An 18709-nucleotide genomic window follows, 5' to 3' on the forward strand; every position below is an offset into this window, starting at 1 on the left:
GCTGGCAAGGGCTCGTTGTGCGGGTAGGGAGCGACGGGACAAGGGGGAAAGGTCTTGAAGTGCAAGGGGGAGGTTCAGCCCAGACGGGAGGAGGAAATCCTTCACTCAGGGCGGCGAGGCCTGGCGCCGGCTGCCCAGGGCCGCTGTGGCTGCCCCATCCCTGGCATCCATGCCCGAGGCCAGGCTGGACGGGGCTAGGGGCAGCCTGGGCTGGCGTGACCGTGAAAGGCCCAGGGGCCCCGGCGCTGCCCGTGGCGGTACCCGGCCGCGCGCCTACATCTCTCGGCGTGCCGCGCTTCCGGAAGCGGCGCCATCCCCCTGCGCCGCCGCCCCCGTTGCCTAGCAACCATGTCGGGGCGGCGGGCGCGGGGCCCCCTGCAGCGGGTGCAGCGGCGGAGCCGGCACCTGCGGGACCAGGTACCGGGAGCGGCACCGGGAGCGGCACCGGCACCAGGGCCCCGCTCACGGAGCCTCTCGTGTGTTGCAGGTGGAGGCGCTGCGGGCCGAGAGCGCGGCCGCGAGCGGCGAGCAGCGGCGGGCCCTGAGGCGGAGGTGAGGCCGTGCCGCGCGAGTCCTGCCCCAGCCCTGCCCTCAGCCCGCCCCCTGGCGGCTGCCGCCACCCGCCCTCGGCCAGCGGTCTGCCCGCTGCGGGGCTTGGCGTGCAATAGTAAACACAGGCACGGTCACCTCAGACGTGGCCTCCGTCTTGCCCCTGCGTTCAGCCGTCGTGGCTGTGTTTAGTATATGTTGATTATTTATTTATTTATTTTCCTGTTGGTTTGCCTCATACTTTTGTGAAGTAACCTTTTTTTTTTTAGCAGTGCTCAGTGGCAAGGAGTTGCGTAGCTTAACTGCGTTATGGAAAGAGCCCTCTCCTGGTTGCCCGGAGCAAAGCCCCTGGCAGAGTCACTCCATTCCCCCTCATCTTTGCATCAGAAGGAGCAGCTGGCTCCCTCTCCGCCTTTTTGTTTTTCTCACGATTGTACAGATCTCTGCCCCTTTTCACTCAGCTGCCCTCCAGGATGCTTTCCGGTCTTCAGAGGTTGAGGTAGTTTAAGTGGGAGCTTGTACATCATGGGTAATAAGCAGTTAAGCTGTCTCATTCCTTAGCTCTTCCAGAATTCTTGTGTGAACGTTTGATTGTCATCAAGAACTTGTCAGAGCCAGGTGATGATCTTGTTTTGTCCCTCTGTTCCAGATCTTTTACTGATGCTTATTCCTTCTGAGATTTGTTAAAACACCGTCTCTAAGGAATCACTAAATTCTTGGCTTATGAAGTGCCATTTGGGCTTGTATTAATATTTCTAAAGCTGTGTGTGCGTACAGCAGTGGGAAGGCATGGGTATCTAAATTTACAGGTTTTGGTAATTTAGCATGAGTTAGGTGTCCCGTCTACCAGAGTTTTAAGAAAACACCATCTGTCTGTCTTGCTTTCAATGCAGATGCATGCAGCTGCAGAAATTGGTGGATGAAAATACGGATGCTCTTCATCATTTGAAAAAAGTAGGTATAGAGAGAAGTTTGTTAATAATTTTCTCCAAAGTGCATTGCAGTGAATGTTTAGAGAATACCAACCTCCTTCAGCTTTAGAGGCCTCAGGACAAAAGCAGTGCCTTGCACTACGTAACCTCTAATCAGGATTTGTGAGATCTATTTACATTATTTAAAAACATTTTTTCTGTGCTTTATTATGTACATTAAAATCTTTACCAACCCAATACATTCGAAAATGTTTCTCAAAGCAATGCGTTATATCGGGAGTGGAGAATGTAGATTTGAAATTTAACGTGGAATTGCATCTTGTCAAAGGCAAGAAGGAACTCACTGAACAGGGAGTGATGGCAGCCCTGGAAGGTGAAAACTTACAATATGTGTCTGGAAAATCTTTGTAGGAGAACTTGAACTTTGATTACTTGAGCAATTTGTTGTATTCTTTCTCAGGCTGATGAGCCTGCGCCTGTGGGGAATTATACTCAGAGGAAAGAAGAAGAGGAAAAGCTATTGCTAAAGCTGTCTCAACAGCTGCAGAAACTTGGTCGTGTCTTGGATCAGGATAACACAGCTGCAAATGACACAGTGTAAGTAGCCCAAATGAACAAATACAATCTGCACTTTAATAGAATTGTGTATGTGGAGCTGGAAAGGACCCTGAAAAATTGTAGCCTTATCCTCTCTATTATCTTAAAATTTAGTTTAAAAAACAAACAAACAAAAATAACAAACTGCTGATGGGCCATCTCTTCTGGGGCTTGTTTTTACTGAAAAAAGGAGTTGCTGGAGTTTTCTGAAGGTGCTGGTTAATGATAATGTAGCTGTTGAGAGGAGAGGGTGTGCTGTGGTCTGCATGCTTGGGGATGAAATAACCACAGAGAGATTTTTCAGGTCAGGCCAGAAAGTAAAACACAGGAATTAAAATTCTGTATCTGGGTAACATCCCTGCAAAGAAGCCCACGTTGCAAGGCTTCTACAGCAATGTCAAGAAGGTTTGGTAAAATGAAAACAAAACAAAAACAGTTTGATGTATTTTGGGTAGGAATGAGGGACATCATAAAGATCCTCAAACAGAAGATGAAGGCAAAGAAGAGGATGAGAGTGATGATGATGATGGAGAAAGTAGTGAGGAAGAAGACAGTGAAGAAACAGATGATGAGGATAAACTATTGGATGATCCCAGCGTTAAAGAATGTGTTGCAGTTGGAAACTTTAATGCGCAGCAGGAGGGTGATCTCACGTTTAAGGTAAATATGTCCCTACAAAAGTTTTTGCCATGTTGCTTCTGCAGATCATTCTGTATTAAGCAATAATTAAATCCTACACTTCTGGGATTCAGTCAGTTCTTAGCAGGATTCTGGGGAAAATGGCTTTTCCTAGTGTACGTTTGGTGTACTGGAGTCCAGTATCCTCTTGCCACCTTCTGTAGCAGCCGAGTCTGTAGATGTGGTCTCTGTGACCTCTGTTACAGGGGAAACTGGAATTGTTATTCAAATTGCTCCTGGCGTCATTTTGAAACATTTGGTTGTCTTTTGTCTCCATCTCTCCTCATGGCAAAGAAAGGTGAAGTCCTGCTTATACATGATAAGAAGGCGGATGGCTGGTGGCTAGCTGAAAACTCAAAAGGGGAGAGAGGCCTCGTGCCTAAAACCTATCTTGCGGTTAGTGTGCTGCAAACTTCTTCCATTCTAGTCTCACCTCTGTTATTTTATGTATGTTAATGATAATATAGCTGCATGACATTTATCATAACACTTACATGGGCACACACAACAGCTTTTAGCCAGTTGTTTGCAAATAAAGCCATGTTTGTATGCATGTGTACGCAGATAGCTATCAAAAGCAGTATTTTGTTGCCATATAGAGATGTGACAAGTGATTTTTGCAGAGAGGTTTGCTGAGTATGAAAGTTACAGACTTTTGCTGCTAACGGTCAGCTCTGAAGGTTCCCAGCTGCTACAGAGCCATGCATGCTTTTCACGATTCATATGAAATGTCAGTTGGAGTATTCTGTAATTTGACATTATTTAATCTTTAAATGTGGGTACATAGTTTGGCTCAACTGAGTCCTGTTGGTCTGAGCTTCCCACTGTGGAACAGGGCTTTTCAGAACAGAGAGTATGTTGGGTAGAGAACTTTTTACTTCATGGTGCCAATGTATTTCTCTTTTTAAAGAATCTGCTTTGCAAAAACATTTTCTTGCTTAGTGTTCTCCTGTAGGAATACTCCAATCTCCTGCTGTGGCTGCAGAACTGAGAGCAGTGTTTTGCAGTTACAATGCTCTGGAGTAATAGATCATGACAGAAAATCTCTTCTAAACTATGTACTTGTGCTGTAGTTGAGAAAACATTTTAAGAACAGAACTGTGAAGAAAGCGAGCCCTTGTCCTTTCTGAATCTGAATTACAGGTCCATAATGGAGATGGAGAAAGCCAAGAGGAAAGTGATGAACACATAGAAGTGGTGGATGAAACAGCAGATGGAACTGAAATTAAAAAAAGGTAAGTGGAATATGCAAAAGCAAGTAAGTGTAAAATTGTTCATCCTGCTCTTCCTTAGATATGGCAATATATCTCCTGCAGAGAAAATACTTGACAGATATATTTGGTTCTTTCTAACTGCTTCTTCCTTTTCAGTATAGCAGCCACTTGCTTTGTTTATTTTTTCCGTAGATTTTACAAATTTTAATTTGCCAACACATTTCTACTTTAGTAGGTTTGTTTGTGACTTGCTTTTGGATTGTTTATGTATGCGTTTATTTATTTATTTTCTTCAAAATCAAAGTATGACTAGGTCGTGTATTGAGTCGTATTTCAGGTTATGAGACACACTAGTAGCTGGAAGCGTATTGTTATTATTATCTCAGATGTGCTGATTAAGCTGCTGGTATTTGAAGGCAAATCTGTATTCAGTGTTTAAACTTTTGTCCACACAAGATTATTATAAAAGAAGAACATTGTTTTTCTTCCAGAACAGATTCTCACTGGAGTGCTGTGAGAAAAGCTATCACAGAGGTAGGTGTATTTCTTAGATAGCAATTTCATCTACCATAATGATAATTAGTTTGTAGACAAGATTTGTCTTTTACTAAGCACAATGTATCGTAGTACAGACCAATGTTTTTAATTAACATCTCTAGTTTGTTTTTGGTAGCAAGAAATGGTAAGGTTCCCTACTGCTTTATAAATAGGCTGCAGCCCAGTCTGTGTGTCTGAATGCAGATGCAGCTGAGGTGACTTTTGTTGGTTCGCCATAGTCGTGCTACGTTTCTTCTTCAAGGGTGTGATTTTCTTTGTTAACTGGCTGCTCTGCTGCTGCGTTGAAATGGAAGGGGGGATTTAACAAAATTGGTCTGTCTGGGGTCATATGCAAAACAAAGTGAAAGTCATTCCCGGTGTTGTGCCAAGCTAACTTCAGATTAGAAGAGGTGCTGGATGCCTCAGGTCCTGATATTATGTGTGTGAGAGCTGTAAATTAGGACTGATTTAGCTGTAGGAATATTAATATCCTTTTTTTTTTTTTTTTTAATAGAATGACACAGTAGAGATACTGGCAACTATGGGAGCAGTTCCTGCAGGATTTCGTCTCTCCACGCTTTTCCAGCTCTTAGAAGAAGGTAAGGCTTTCTCACAGCGATTGCAGTGCAGAATTTGCAAGAGTCCTTGGAGAGTTTCTTATCCCACTAACTAGCCTGTTGGACTAAAATCAGTATTGCTTTATGATAATTGGTACAAGGTATACATAATCTGCACAGAGTATATATTGGACCAGTCAAATAATGTAGAAAAAGATTTTTTTTTTTTTTTAATCAAATAAATTTTAATTTATCTGAGTGAAATCATGGCCCCGTGAAGGCAATGACAAATTTCCTGATGATCTCAAAGTTTTTCCTGTTTGGAAGACTATGCCCGGTGACAGCTACAGGTTTTTTTTTTCATAGACTTCCTCCTTTTTTCTCAGAGATATTCTGTGAAGAGAATTCCAATGATACTACACATCTCATATTTTCTTCATCTTTTAATTTCAAACTCTCCAGTCAGTAGCTCTTTTTGTTAATTAAATAGCAGTGCTGGAATACTACAGAACACTTTTACAAATAGTTCTGCCCCTTTTAGAGGGTATTTGTAGTAGATACTTCCAGAGTTTTGCTAGGACCAGTCAAATATTCATATGAACCCTAGACACATCTAAATTTTGTGTATCTTTAATTTTGTGGCAGTAAAGATCATTTTAAAAAAATAATATTTTTCTTTGGTTTTAAAATGTAATTTATTGTAGGCAATCAGTTTAGAGCAAGTTACTTCTTACAGCCGAAACTTACTCCATCCCAGCTGGCTTTTAAAGACTTGGTGTGGGACTCCGAAAAAAATACTGTAAGTATTACTGGGGGGAAAAGCTATGAAGCTTTTGGTTCAAGAGAAATTACAGTGTCTGTAATGTGAATCACTAGCAACCTTTAAAAAATGTTTCATATTGGTGGGTAAATATTGCTGTGAAGTAGGTGATAGATTTCTTCAGTGTCAATCTAGACTCCTTAGGAAGTTAGATGTTACTACAACCTGCTCTATGATAAGCAAAAAAAAGACAAACAAACAAAAAAAAACCAACAATCATGTTGGTGCTATGTTGGGTATTTCTTGAGTCGTGTTTCATCTTAAGGTTGTGGTTCCTTCCGTGTTTGGGGTAAAACAAATCTGCATGAGTGATTAGTCTGAATTCTTAAACCATGAACTTCTAATAGTCACAGTGAAACCTCCAGTCACAGTGAAACCTCCAGTTTCATTTTTCTTCTTTCATTTTGGCTAATGATTATGTCTTGATTTACACCATTTTTAGAACACCTATTTATAAATTACTGTCGGAAAAGCAGCTCAAAAATGTAATTGCCACCAAGACTTGAAATACCTGGGGAAGAACTCCATGACAGCATTCCTTTCTGATAGGACCTTCCACCTGTCACTGAATTATTTGTAGCACTCTCCTTAGGAGAGGCGTAAAGGCTAATGAAGGAATGTTCCTGCTGTTGCTAATACTGCATGAGCTTTGTGGGTCAAAGAATCCAGTCCAGCAAGCACTGCAGTCAGTCTTCTCAGTAAATAAACAAAAAATGGTAACCACATTCAGGAGGAACCTCTAGATTTAATCCTTCTTCTGTTTTCTGTGTTTCAGATCCAGCCTAGACCAACTCGAGTATCCCTGATTGTGACTTTATGTAGCTGCAAAATGATTCCTCTCCCAGCAGGCAGCATACAGGTTCTCAGTAGACATGTCCGACTCTGCCTATTTGATGGCAATCGGGTGCGTAGCTGTTTGACCAAAAAGGTCTTGATAAGGTGTTCATGATGCTCCGGTCCCTCCAGCAGCCAACTCCTCCAGTTGTCTCAGAGACATACCAAGGTGCTTAACCGACTTGCCAGTTAGTCTGGCTTGATATGTGCAGTCGCACACTGAAGTACATACCCTCCCCCTCACCAGCAGCAGTCACCACAGACATAAGCTCCCTGCAGCACATGGCCTGCCCCTGTTTGCTGGCACTTAGACCTTCATACACATGCATGCAGAATAGAAAGCCCGTTCACACAGAAAAAAAGAGTTTGATGAGAAGACAGGACAAACTGCACTGATCAGGTGCAGGGCATGGCCAGGCATGCATACCAGCCAGCTCACAAACACACCCTTTTATCCCCTTATCCCTCTATTTTCCCACCCTTCTTGCTCCACAAACCACCCTGATCCCTCCCTCTTTCTGCCTTTGGTTCCTCCCCTGAGCATCCCGTAGTAAGTCATGTGCAGTCCCCAAACATTCTTGCCCGTGTGCTGCAGTCTCATAGCCTTAAGCAGCAACCCTTCTCGGTCTGTCAGGCGATCCAGCACCGCTCCTGGTGACTCATCTTCAGGAGCATCACACCCAGCTCCCCGCCCCAGCCCCTCCCTGGGCTGTCTGGGGCTCCATTTTTCTGCATCCATCCCCCACCTGCCATTGTGTCTCTTTGCCCTTCACGTTTGTGGAGGTGAGCCTTGTCTGGGCTCATTTCTCCCCTGTGATGGGCCTGGGAGTAGCTGGGTCAGGGTCACATGCGGATTTCCCCACCTGCCATTGTTCCTCTGTGCCTTTGTGTGAGTGTAGAGCAGTTTTTTATAAATGATCTAATGCCAACCGTCTGGTAGTTTTCCTTCTGCCGAATGCTCTTGGAGGCAAAGGGACTGATACTGGTACATAGGAAGCAGGAGTGGTTGGAAAGTGCTGCTGCTGATTCTGCCTTCCATTGTAGTCTTTTAAACTGAAACTGATAAATTTGAAAAACAAGTGTGCTTTTATCTGTGCTGCACGTGAAGTGTTGGATTCATCTTAGATAATACTGCAGCTTCTTAAAGCTGTGTAGATATGCAGAAAAACTTGTCTTAGCATTTTTCCCCACTGTCATGTTTTAGGTACTGAGTAACATTCATACAGTGAGAGCCACATGGCAACCTAAAAATCCCCAAACGTGGACCTTTTCTCCAAGGGTAGGTATCTCACTCAGGAAGTAATATAGCCACTAACTATTCATGGTGTCTATTTACAGCTTCATATTTAACAGTCTGTTACTTCTGATATTCTTGTTGAAATCATGTGTGTTGCAACCAAAATAAACAGGCAGAAAATAACAAAAAAGCATATGCCTTGTCCCATGTTTCAGGTGTTGTGCAAAACCATGTTCACAGCAGTACTGTTATCATGTTTTACCCCAGTTGTTGCTGTGTTTTCACAGAGACTTAGTTGCTTTTTGGCTTCTAAAATTCTCTTAATATCTTGTCATCACAGAAAATGTACCTTGGTAACATAGCTGTGGTTCGTGACAAGATAAAGAATAAAAAGAATGGATTTCATTGGGTTTCAAATTGAACTGGTTCTCTACTTCTCATTTTCTCTTATATGCAGTGGGATCGTGTCTGAGTTCTTATGTAAATGAGTGATGTGTTCAATTGCCTTTAGAAATCAGAGGGTTTTTGTTTTAATACGTACATTCACTGTTTTTTCCCCCCTCTGTATTAGGTAACAGGCATTTTACCCAGCTTGCTGGATGGTGACTGTTTTGTCAGGTCTAATTCTCCATCTTCAGACATTGGTTTCCTATTTGAACTTGGCATCACTTATATTCGCAATGTAAGTGTGTACCGTCACAGAATAAATCATTCCCAACACATTTCTAAAGGGAATCAGCTGTCCGATATTCAGTTGTAAGCTGCAGTATCTCAGCTGTGAATTTTGAGATCCAAGTGGAAATTTAGCTGAATTTTGTTCTAGCTCGTTCCATGATTGTCTTCATTTTGGCATCTGGGAGTGAAGAGAGAGATGTTGGTTTGGGCAACTTTTAGTTCCAGTCAATATTTAATGAACAAAAGACTTTCTGACTGGTAAATATAAATGTAGTTTTTCCTACACTGAAATAATTTCTGCTAGTCTGCTGAAGATTTCATATAATGTGATTAGAAAATCCCAGTTCTCTTCACTCCTATGTTGTTGTTGTTGTTGTTGTTGTTGTTTTTTTATCTGCTGTGATTCATTTCACACTACTGTGCTATGTAGTTTGGAAATGAAGAAGTTAACTGTTTAAGTATTTTGAACACTGGTGATAAAGACACATCCTTCTGTCCAACCAGGATATGCTTCTTAAAGTACAATGGTTGGTGATACAACAGGTGGTAAAGCACTTTTCCCTGTAAGAACCATGGTAATAAAAAGAGGGATAAGAAACCCTAGTATTTGGAGGAAACGGTAGCTTTTTGGAAGAGCTCCTGTCCTGGAGATCTTAGCTGCTTTGTCTACAGGATTGACTCAAGTCTTGCTGCCTTTTTCATTACTGTCACCGTCTTGCTCAGATAAGCTTTGGCAGTCAAGTAAATCAAGGGAAAGATGGAAAATGGGCTAATGACAATTGTTAGCAAGCAGGGTATTAAATGGTGGGCAGAACTTGGGAAAATTCTGAAAAAAACAGAATTCTTAAAAGTTAGAGAACTTACTAAAGGGGTCTTACTGTATTTTCTCTTTCATTAATACCTGTAGGAACCTGGGGTAGAAGTGTCCCTGTGGCAATGTGGAGGGGAGAAAGACGTGCTGATAGCATAGTAGGAATGCAGAATTGTTGCAAAAGGGGATAAGTAGAGTTTGAATCTGTAGGGAACTGGACTGTGCAAGTCCTGGCAATGAACTACATGCTGGTGAGTGACGGTTCACAGAGACCTAATCAGCCGTAATGGCCCTCCACATGCTAATTCGAGTAGTCAGGACGTCAGGTTGTCAGCTTCTGTTTAGAGATTAAGGTTGCATGAAGGCTGGAGTATGTGCAAGTTCCTACCTGTTATTTGTGGGTTTGGGTTTTATTTCTGCTTCATCCATCAGACCACTTAAAAAGAAAGTAACTGTCTCTGCCCTCACTTTGTATTTGTTCAAGCTGAGATCCTGGAAGGTGCAGTGGTACCCTCAGGATCATGCAGCAGACCTGGGACATATCTGGAAATTGATGGGTTAGCACACAGGGTCAGCTCCATATCCCAGTGCCTGGGATTAAAGCTTTGTAATGTTTGATACATGTATGTTTATCTTAAATGTGGTATAGTCACTGTTTGCTTACCATGAATTTGGGGCTTTCACCATTTAATTATTTTTATGGGATTATTCTAAATGTTTGTGATTGGTTACTCATTCTGGTTTAGCTGCTCAAGTTTACCTCTTTTATTTTCTAGTCAACAGGTGAACGAGGAGAGCTAAGCTGTGGCTGGGCATTTCAGAAGCTCTTTACTTCTGATGGAATGCCTGTTCCTTCCAAGTAAGTTTATTATGTGTTTGTTTTCTCTCTCTCTCTCTCTGTATTTATGTATGTATATAGATACATTTTAAGCTATGAGTAAAGTTTGTGTTTAGTATGGGCAGGTATTGATATGGACAGGTGTAATCCAGTCTAATGTGCAGGTTGTACTGGGTCTTCCAGTGTGAATGTTGATCCTGCTTCCACACCCAATGTGCATTCCTCTAAAGTGTGCTCCCTGGACTCAACATTTGGGTTTGAAATGTTGCAAGTTAGCCTGCATTTAAAAATGTTCTTCAATGGACTCTAAAAACTATAGAAATGTCTGAATTAAACAAAAGTCTAAATAACTCCCCTTTTATATAAAAACACCCTTATTAAATGAAATAAAAACGTTTAAAAATTGAAGGTGATAACGTCCTTTTTAATTCTACTCTACAGAGTGAAACTGCATGTTTACTTCAACAGTGATTTACTTTTGACAGAACTGGGCTTACGTTATTCTTCAGCATTGAAAATTTTCATGATACTTTAGCCATGATTCCTCAAAAACATTTCAGTGAAGCAGCTGCTAAATGTCATACAAGAAAAACGTTGGAATCATGTGGAAAGGAATGGTTTTTGCTAATTTATTTTCAAACAATTGGCTAGTTTCCCCAAGATAATACAAGCTTCCAATTTCTCATCAGAGGTTTGGCTACTTAATATTTAGGTGTTGTCATTTCACATAAAATACTAGCCAAAACCTCAAGCGCTGTGTCAGGTTTTTATTTGAGGTAGCAGGTTTCTTGCTTTCTCAGAGAGCAGTCGTGTTGTTCTCATGTAACCTTGTGTCGTTTTATTCTAACCACGCTGCTCTTCCCTCACAGGATGTATGAGCTGCCATTAAATGGTGGTACTCCCTATGAGAGAGGTGTTGAGGTAGACCCATCAATATCAAGAAGAGGTTTGGTTTCTCCTAAACATTTCATAAATAAAATGATGCGACTTATACCTAATTCACAAAATGCAGAGCTTAGACAAGGCTCTTATTAGCATGCAGTCAACACAGCCTGCTGTTGTTTGGTGTTCTTGATTTGCATGAGAGAGAGTTGATTGTTAGAGCTGCTCGGATTTAGAACTGTCCGTTGGTGCTAATGTTTCTGTAATTTACGGTGTTTGCAAGTTGAGGATTATTTCTGATAAATGTATTTGGGTATTTCTTTAATTGCACGGAACACTTCTTGGCTGTGGAGTGATGCTACAAGATTCAGCAGTAATACTTGTCTAAAGAGTTCCGTAGCAAGGGCAAGGTGTTTCTGTCCCTGTCCACAGCACCTGGCACAGCAGGGGTCAGGGATTACAGGTGATGCTGTGAACTACAGCAGGGAATTGAGCCAGATGGAAATTGCTCACCGAAAACAGAGAACAAGCTTGCCTGAAGAGGTTACAGTTGTAGAGAGGAGTTTGAGCAAGCAAGTGAAGAGCAAGTGGGACTCGTAGCTTCAGTTAGACCAAACGTTGATATAGGTGGAAAATAAAGAAAAAAAATGAGGCATTCAATTTCTCCTGAGTTTTAGACAATCTTTAAACCATTACAGTTTCAGAAAAAAACATCTTTTAGCATATTTAAATGTTCATTCCTGTAATACAATTATTAATGATCTTTCAAAATGACTAATTTCATCCTGGGTGTTTATTTCTTAAGCAGGCAGTGGTGTTCTTCAACAGCTTATAACACTCAAGAAGCAGCCTGTGCTTCTAGTAAAACTGAGGTCATTAAGCACGCAGTCAAAAGACATCCTGAAGTAAGTATATTTATGTGCTACTGTAAAATCAAAACACAATTCAGCCTAGAATGATCCCAGAGATTTGAAGATCAGATCAGAGATCTGATCCCTGGAATACTGGCTGTAGAAGATATGAGGGTTGTGTCAGCTGCATATCACATTTGATCTCTGTTTGAGGCTTAGAACTATTCTGTTGGAAACAAGCAAAAAGTTTTAAACTAGATAAAATGAAAAATTGCAACAGCAGGAGTCTGGCTGTTATAGCTGCGTCAATGTGTGCCCTCAAAAGTTAATAGATTCATGGAGGCACCAATGTGAGCTAATACAGGTGTCCCCACAAACCTGTCATCATTCTCAAGCTTCGGAGAACAGTGCTTTGCTGGAGCAGTTTTGAATAAAAATCTCAGCTGCATGTTTTTTATTTTTCCCAATAGTTTGCTACCAGAAACATTAATTGGCAGTATGTGCTACATCCATCTCTTGATATTTTATCGACAAATACTTGGTGATGCACTCCTGAAAGACAGAATGAACATGCAAAGTGCAGGTAAGAATTGCACTGGTGTTGTAGGGATGAGCTCCGTAGTAAGATCGGTCTCTCAAAGAGAATTGCTCTCTCCAGAATCTTCCTTTTGCAGGATTAAGCAAGGGTCTGCAGGAGCAGCTCACTGATATGGGGTATTCTTCAGATGTTACCTGCTTGTGCTGCGGTTGACCACCTGTCCTGCACAGTTAGGAAGTCACGCTCCCTCTATAGAGGATTTCAGCGTTTTAAGTTTCAATCTGCAGGTGCTGTGGGAGCAAATTGAAAGCTGTTGTCCCTGTTAGTAAAAGAAAACAGACTCTTCCTGTGAATACCCTACTCGGAGTTTGCCTTTCAAACTAGTAATGCTTCAACTCTCACCTAGTGCGTTGCCCTATTTGGCATCAGTTCACACAGCAGGCTGCAGAAACCACAAGAATAGTTTTGTTTTCTGTCAAGTATGAATGAAATGCCCCTTCCCCCCAAAAAGCCCAAGTGGACAGGCAAAGACAATTTATTTTTGTCTTAATAAATAAATAAAAGGTAAAGGGATTGTTTGGAAGAGAAATGTTTCCTTCTCATCACCTATTCAATGAGAGATTAGACATGCTCACAGATTTACTCACTCGTTTCTAGTGAATGTTTGTTCTTGTGTGTTATAGGAAGGATTAGGCAGATGTTTCTGTCACTGAGGTGAAGTCACCCTCTTTTATTCACAGAATCACAGAATAGTCTAGGTTGGAAGAGACCTCCAAGATCACCGAGTCCAACCTCTGACCTAATGCTAACAAGTCCTCCACTAAACCATATACCTAAGCTCTACATCTAAACGTCTTTTAAAGACCTCCAGGGATGGGGACTCAACCACTTCCCTGGGCAGCCTATTCCAGTGACTAACAACCCGTTCAGTAAAGAAGTTCTTCCTAATATCCAACCTAAAACTCCCCTGGCGCAACTTAAGCCCATTCCCCCTCGTCCTGTCACCAGGCACGTGGGAGAATAGACCAACGCCCACCTCGCTACAGCCTCCTTTTAGGTACCTGTAGAGTGCAATAAGGTCGCCCCTGAGCCTCCTCTTCTCCAGGCTAAATAGTCCCAGATCCCTTGTTTTTAAATATTCTTTTTATTTATTAGTTTACTTACTGGCTGATGCAGTGGGAAGAGAAGTGTAAGAGCTCTGCTTTTAGAACTCTATCTTGCTCTTATTTTGGAAGTCTGACATTCCTTCCATATTTTTCCTTCAGCAGAATTGTAATAGTTTATAGTCTTTATTTTAAAATCACACTTGAAATACAGAAAAATTACATTTCTTAACTGTACTACAGATGAATTTATATTGATACTGCAAAATAATTTTCTTGTGATTTCTTTGTCTCTTCTCTAGACTGAATTATGCATGTGTGCTTGCTAAGCTTTTAAACCTACAATCAACACAATACCATACTGAGGCATCCGAATTAAAGGTTCATCTTTCAAAGATGCTCAGAACTTAGCTCTCTTCCTGATTTTCCTGAACTTTAATATACGCCCTGAATATTCAGTATCTGAAAGTCAGACCCTTTAATGAATTTATGCTGTATTTATTAAACTCATCACTGAGAAACAGAAAATGATGGTGTTTCAAGGCCAGTTGAGATCCTGTATAGTTATTTGATCTTTGTAACGTAGGACACTAAATCAGGCTGGTGACCTCCCTTGGAAATAAATTGCTTCCGTTTGGGTTGTCTTGGTAGGAAATGTTTTAAAGGCTTTACATGTCTAAGATTGTTCTGGTAGCAATTTTCTGTGATGTAACAAATGAAAAGTGCTGCTCCTATTTAAAAACTTTTAAAATGCTTTTAAAATAGGCAACTTAAAATGCCTGCCCTGTTCTGAAAAAGTGATTGTTATTCAGTTATCTCAGGATCACACACAACACAAGCCAGATTAAGGCAGAATGAATGTGTGTTTATTCATAACATCCAAACCAGGCATCTCAATTTCAGATGTTTATTAAAAAGACAGGTGCAGCAACGAGGAAAACACACCTTAATTTCTCCTTGGGTTAAATCAGTAAGGGCTCTTCATTGCTGGCTTCTCCTAATAAACCAGCACTTGTTTTTTTTGGTGCATCTCTTCTCTCTCTGGTTAACCGTGTCTCAACTGTTCAGTTTGCTGTAGAAAGCTCTTGTCAGAGAATGAGGTTGTTAGAGAGCTCATCTACCTCCTCTGCTGCTCTGGGGCACTGTGACAGCTAATTTTCCCTTTGAAATATTCTGGGAGGGGATTGTTTCTAGGCAGAGATGGTCTTCTGCCTCGGAACCACCCTATTTCTTCCTTAGCCTTAAATGTGTTTGTTTTCTGTTTCAGATTTAATCTGTAATCCTATTTTAGCAACGTTCCCTCAACTCATGGATCAGCCAGACCTGATGGACGCACTGCGGGTATGTTACCTACATAGTGTTCAATTACAGCCCATGTGTCTGCATTTCCAGGTAGTTTGCAAAAATTAAGCTTTTTTTATTTATCCCGTGAAAAGATAAATGGAAAAGCCAAACAGCAGAAAAGCTATACTAATTTCAAGTACATGAAGATCTCTGGTGCCTTAGCCCCTCCAAATTGAAAGAGACTGCTTGAGCTCATTCAAATGGGAGCCCATGGACTAGGTGCCTGAATGTTTGTCCACTCCTAGGGCAGTGCTGCTGTTGTGATAGCTGACTTGGGTCCAACCGGCAGCTGCAGGACTGTGCTCACTTACGTACCGGGCAGTCCCTTTCAGGCAGACAACAGCAGCTGATTTATTTCTGCCCAAAGGATACTGCTGTTGAAACTTGTCAGCCTTTGGGCTGTGCTGTATTTTCCCATGTGTGTAGGGTGGAAGGAATCAACCTCAGTTGTGATTGATTTTTCTGTAAAGTAGATCCCTTGATTTTGTTTAAATGGCTCTGATAATTGAAAATCTCTAAGTCCTTGCATTTGTAAAATTTAGTGGAATGGCTGTTTACTTAGATTAACTAAGCTAGCACCAGGGAGGGATGGGGAATATAAGGAAAGCAGGACTGCAAGAGGGGCTTAAACTCCTGTGGAGATGCAGTAAGGTATTTCTGCAGGTAACAATGGAACTTCTCTAGATCTCTGCAATCTCTGTCAGATTTTATATATTGTATATTTTTTATTTTGTTTCAGAGTGCTTGGGCAGATAGAGAAAGAAATCTGAAGAGATCAGATAAGGTAACAAATTACTGCTTTTTCTTGGTTTATATTAGATCTAGAAGTTTTATTTCAGTGTTATTGCTAGTTAACTGTTCCTCTCATAGATTTAGAAAATGTAGATAGGCTAAATAAACATTTCTTACTATATTTACAACAGCAAACTAGGAGGACTATGAAATTAACTTGCAACTTTTATTCTCAGTGTTTTTATACGGTTGTTAATGGGGATGTTGTGGTAGGTTCATACCCCAATGTGGCTTTCTCTCATGATGTGCTCGCAACACTGGGCTGTTGAAAACTTGCCACTGGTACAAAAGGGGCTGCGTTTGTCTGCAGAAGTCTTTCCTCCTCCAACCTCTGAGCTCCATCCAGTCCTCTTCCAAATTCCGCAGTCTCCTGATGTTAGTAGTCTCCCATTTTGGCATGTAGACGGCTGCAGATGAACTGACCAGGCCATGTCACAAGGCTCAGCTGTGTCTTGTGCCGTCTCCTGTCCTTTTTGCAGAGAGAAGCTAGAGATAACTGAACGAGCAAGGTGCTAGGTGTCGATCCCAGGCACTTTGCTTCTTGGAGAGCAGCATAAGGTTATTTCATTTGTCGCGTGTGCTACTGAATAGACAGATACGCAAAGAGAACTCCCCATTTATGCAAACAAAACAAACCGCCATTGAATCAGAGCAGCTTTTTCAAGACCATTCATCCAAAATGTAAGCTGATCTGCTCAGAGAATTAATAACTCCTCAGTATCCCAGAACCATCCAGTTTTACCTGATTTGTCATGTGCCACTCCCATGGCAGGATTGCTGCCTGGCACGACAGCTAATTCTTGCTCCTTCTTGCATGCTTTTATGACACTCAGCTGCTAAATCCTTTGCTGAGAAGTGAATTGTTCATCTTCCCAGGGGTAGCAAAGAGGTGCCGATGCCAGTCATATTGCTGGCGTTCCTGCCAGTCATATTCCTGGTGTTCCTGGCAGAGCTTCAGTGGTCAGTGAATTTTCCAGGAGGCTGTGCTCTGTGTTTGTCCTTCTTGCATGGAAGGGTGTCTTCTGATGTGTTTGGAAAACGAGGCATACAAATCTTGCCTGTTTGAAGTGGTTAAGATCTTTCAGTATGTGCTAATTGACCAGGCTGATTCTTAGACCCTAGGTTTTGCAAACAGGCCTCTACATGTCGTGTATAATTCTCTCCACACAGAGAATGTCCTCCAAAATGTGAAATAACAGCACCTGCAGAATGGCCCTGCCTCCTGGGTGCTGCGAGAAGCATGGGATTGTTGCAGCCCTCTGCCTAAGGCACTAGAGAAATTAGTGGGGCTTGGGCCTCCAAGGCAGGGAGAATGCGTGTGCTCCCCCAGGGGCCATAGCAAACAGTCCCATCATGTGCTCTGGGGGGAAGCCTTCGTACACTGGTGTTTTGGGGAAGAAATACGAATACCCCATGAGGTGACTGTTTTGTAGTAATGTGGCAGTACAAGCCACTTCACGCAAAACAGTGGAAAAGTGCAAAGATCTCTTCTAGTTTTGCGAAGGCTTGAAACAAAATGATTTCAAAGTCGGGGAGGTTTTGAGGTGTTTGATGTATCAGAGGTCTCAGGGTTTCCACTGCCTCTAAAAATGACATTTCAAATGCGTCTGACTACAAATGTAAGCAGGGAGGATGAGGGGGCTGTCACTAGGACTAGTTGAATTAATATTAAAATATTAAATGCTTAGATATCAATAAAAGAGTGGCATTAGCTCTTTTGATTTAGACTTTCTGGTGTGCTGTTTCCTCTATTCACCTGACCTAAATTAACCATCTTTTACAAGGGTGCAGGTAGGGCCAAGAGCAAATCTGATAGTTTGGGCTGCTTCAGCACAGGTCACCGGGGCGTAGAGGGAGGAGGGTTGTAGTAAGTTGAAAAGAAATTTATCTTCACGATATATTTTTTAATGTATCAGACTATAGAGTAATGCTGCCGCAGTCAGATTGCAGTGAGAGATTTTATCTGAAAATCAGGTATGAGGATGGCGAGGGGAATCTTTGTGTCCTGTGAAGCTCATGACACGTTTGGGTGGCTCGTTCAGACTTTCTCTGCAGAAAAGCAGAGAAACCCCGGGGGGGGAGCGGTGAAAGCTGTTGTGACTGGCAAGATAAGCATCACAAGTGTCCTCTGCTGCAGATGTGGCAGCATCCGCAGGTTTGGCTGCGTATCACTGCTTTTTGTCGCTGGAAAGAGTAGGTGGGTAGGAGAGCAGATCTGCTGATCTATGGTTTATGCAGTGTAGTTCTGGTGCTGAGTCTGAGGTGCATGTTTAAGGTCAGATCTTCTCCTGTTGTTAACCTGCGAACTGAGGGCTAGTTGAGTGGTTTGGGTTTGGTTTTCCTTTGTAGAATACTACTCCTTCAGAAGTGCTTGACAGTGCTGCACATTTTCATGGAAATGCTTTCAAATATTTTCTTCACAGAGAGATCGAGAATTTCTGAAGTCTCTGTTTGTCCTGGTGTACCACGACTCTGTCTTCCCTCTCCTCCAGTCCACTTTCCTCCCCAGCTACAAGTGGGCCGAGGAGGAATCTGAAGCCTCTCGCTGGAGGGTGATCGCTGACTTCTTGAGAAAGAGCCGAGAGAATGATGGTGCACTCCAGTCCCTGCTGTCATCAGAAAATACCCACAAAGCCTTTGATATCTCAGAGCTGGCCTATGATTTCGTAGGAGAAACGAGGAAAAACAATCCCGTAGCATGAATGGATTATGGGGTAACAATATAGATGAATTCCTACCAAAGGAAAATTGTGTACTATCTGTTTTAAGAAGTATTTTAGCACATTTAACAGGAACATTTTGAGACAGTCTAGTATTACTTTATTGCTTCAACTAATGAAAACTGTATTTTGTATTTTCCCCTTTGCAATGTCAGACGAAGCTGTGGTTGTCTGTCAGTACGTGTACCTGTGGTAGCCAT

General features: G+C 42.0%; 1 protein-coding gene across 3 annotated transcripts; it reads left to right on the top strand.

Moving 5' to 3' along the window:
• Positions 1-266: 266 nt before the first annotated feature.
• Positions 267-18537, top strand: NPHP1 (nephrocystin 1). Of its 3 annotated transcripts, none has more exons than XM_035323144.1 (20): positions 267-417; positions 488-552; positions 1443-1503; positions 1942-2078; positions 2534-2738; positions 3051-3152; positions 3900-3991; positions 4462-4504; positions 5022-5106; positions 5769-5863; positions 6660-6788; positions 7923-7997; positions 8527-8637; positions 10218-10300; positions 11149-11225; positions 11967-12066; positions 12483-12595; positions 14921-14994; positions 15737-15781; positions 18213-18537. In XM_035323144.1, the coding sequence occupies exons 1-20, from the start codon at positions 349-351 to the stop codon at positions 18489-18491; spliced, it is 2040 nt and encodes a 679-aa protein (XP_035179035.1). In that variant the 5' UTR covers positions 267-348; the 3' UTR covers positions 18492-18537. The 3 variants fall into 3 exon arrangements, with proteins under 3 accessions (XP_035179035.1, XP_035179036.1, XP_035179037.1); XM_035323145.1 differs by having other exon boundaries at positions 11970-12066; XM_035323146.1 differs by lacking the exons at positions 267-417; positions 488-552 and adding an exon at positions 687-1338.
• Positions 18538-18709: the final 172 nt, after the last annotated feature.

The sequence above is a fragment of the Oxyura jamaicensis genome, chromosome 3 (genome assembly GCF_011077185.1).
Source record: "Oxyura jamaicensis isolate SHBP4307 breed ruddy duck chromosome 3, BPBGC_Ojam_1.0, whole genome shotgun sequence".
Classification (NCBI taxonomy): Eukaryota; Metazoa; Chordata; class Aves; order Anseriformes; family Anatidae; genus Oxyura; species Oxyura jamaicensis.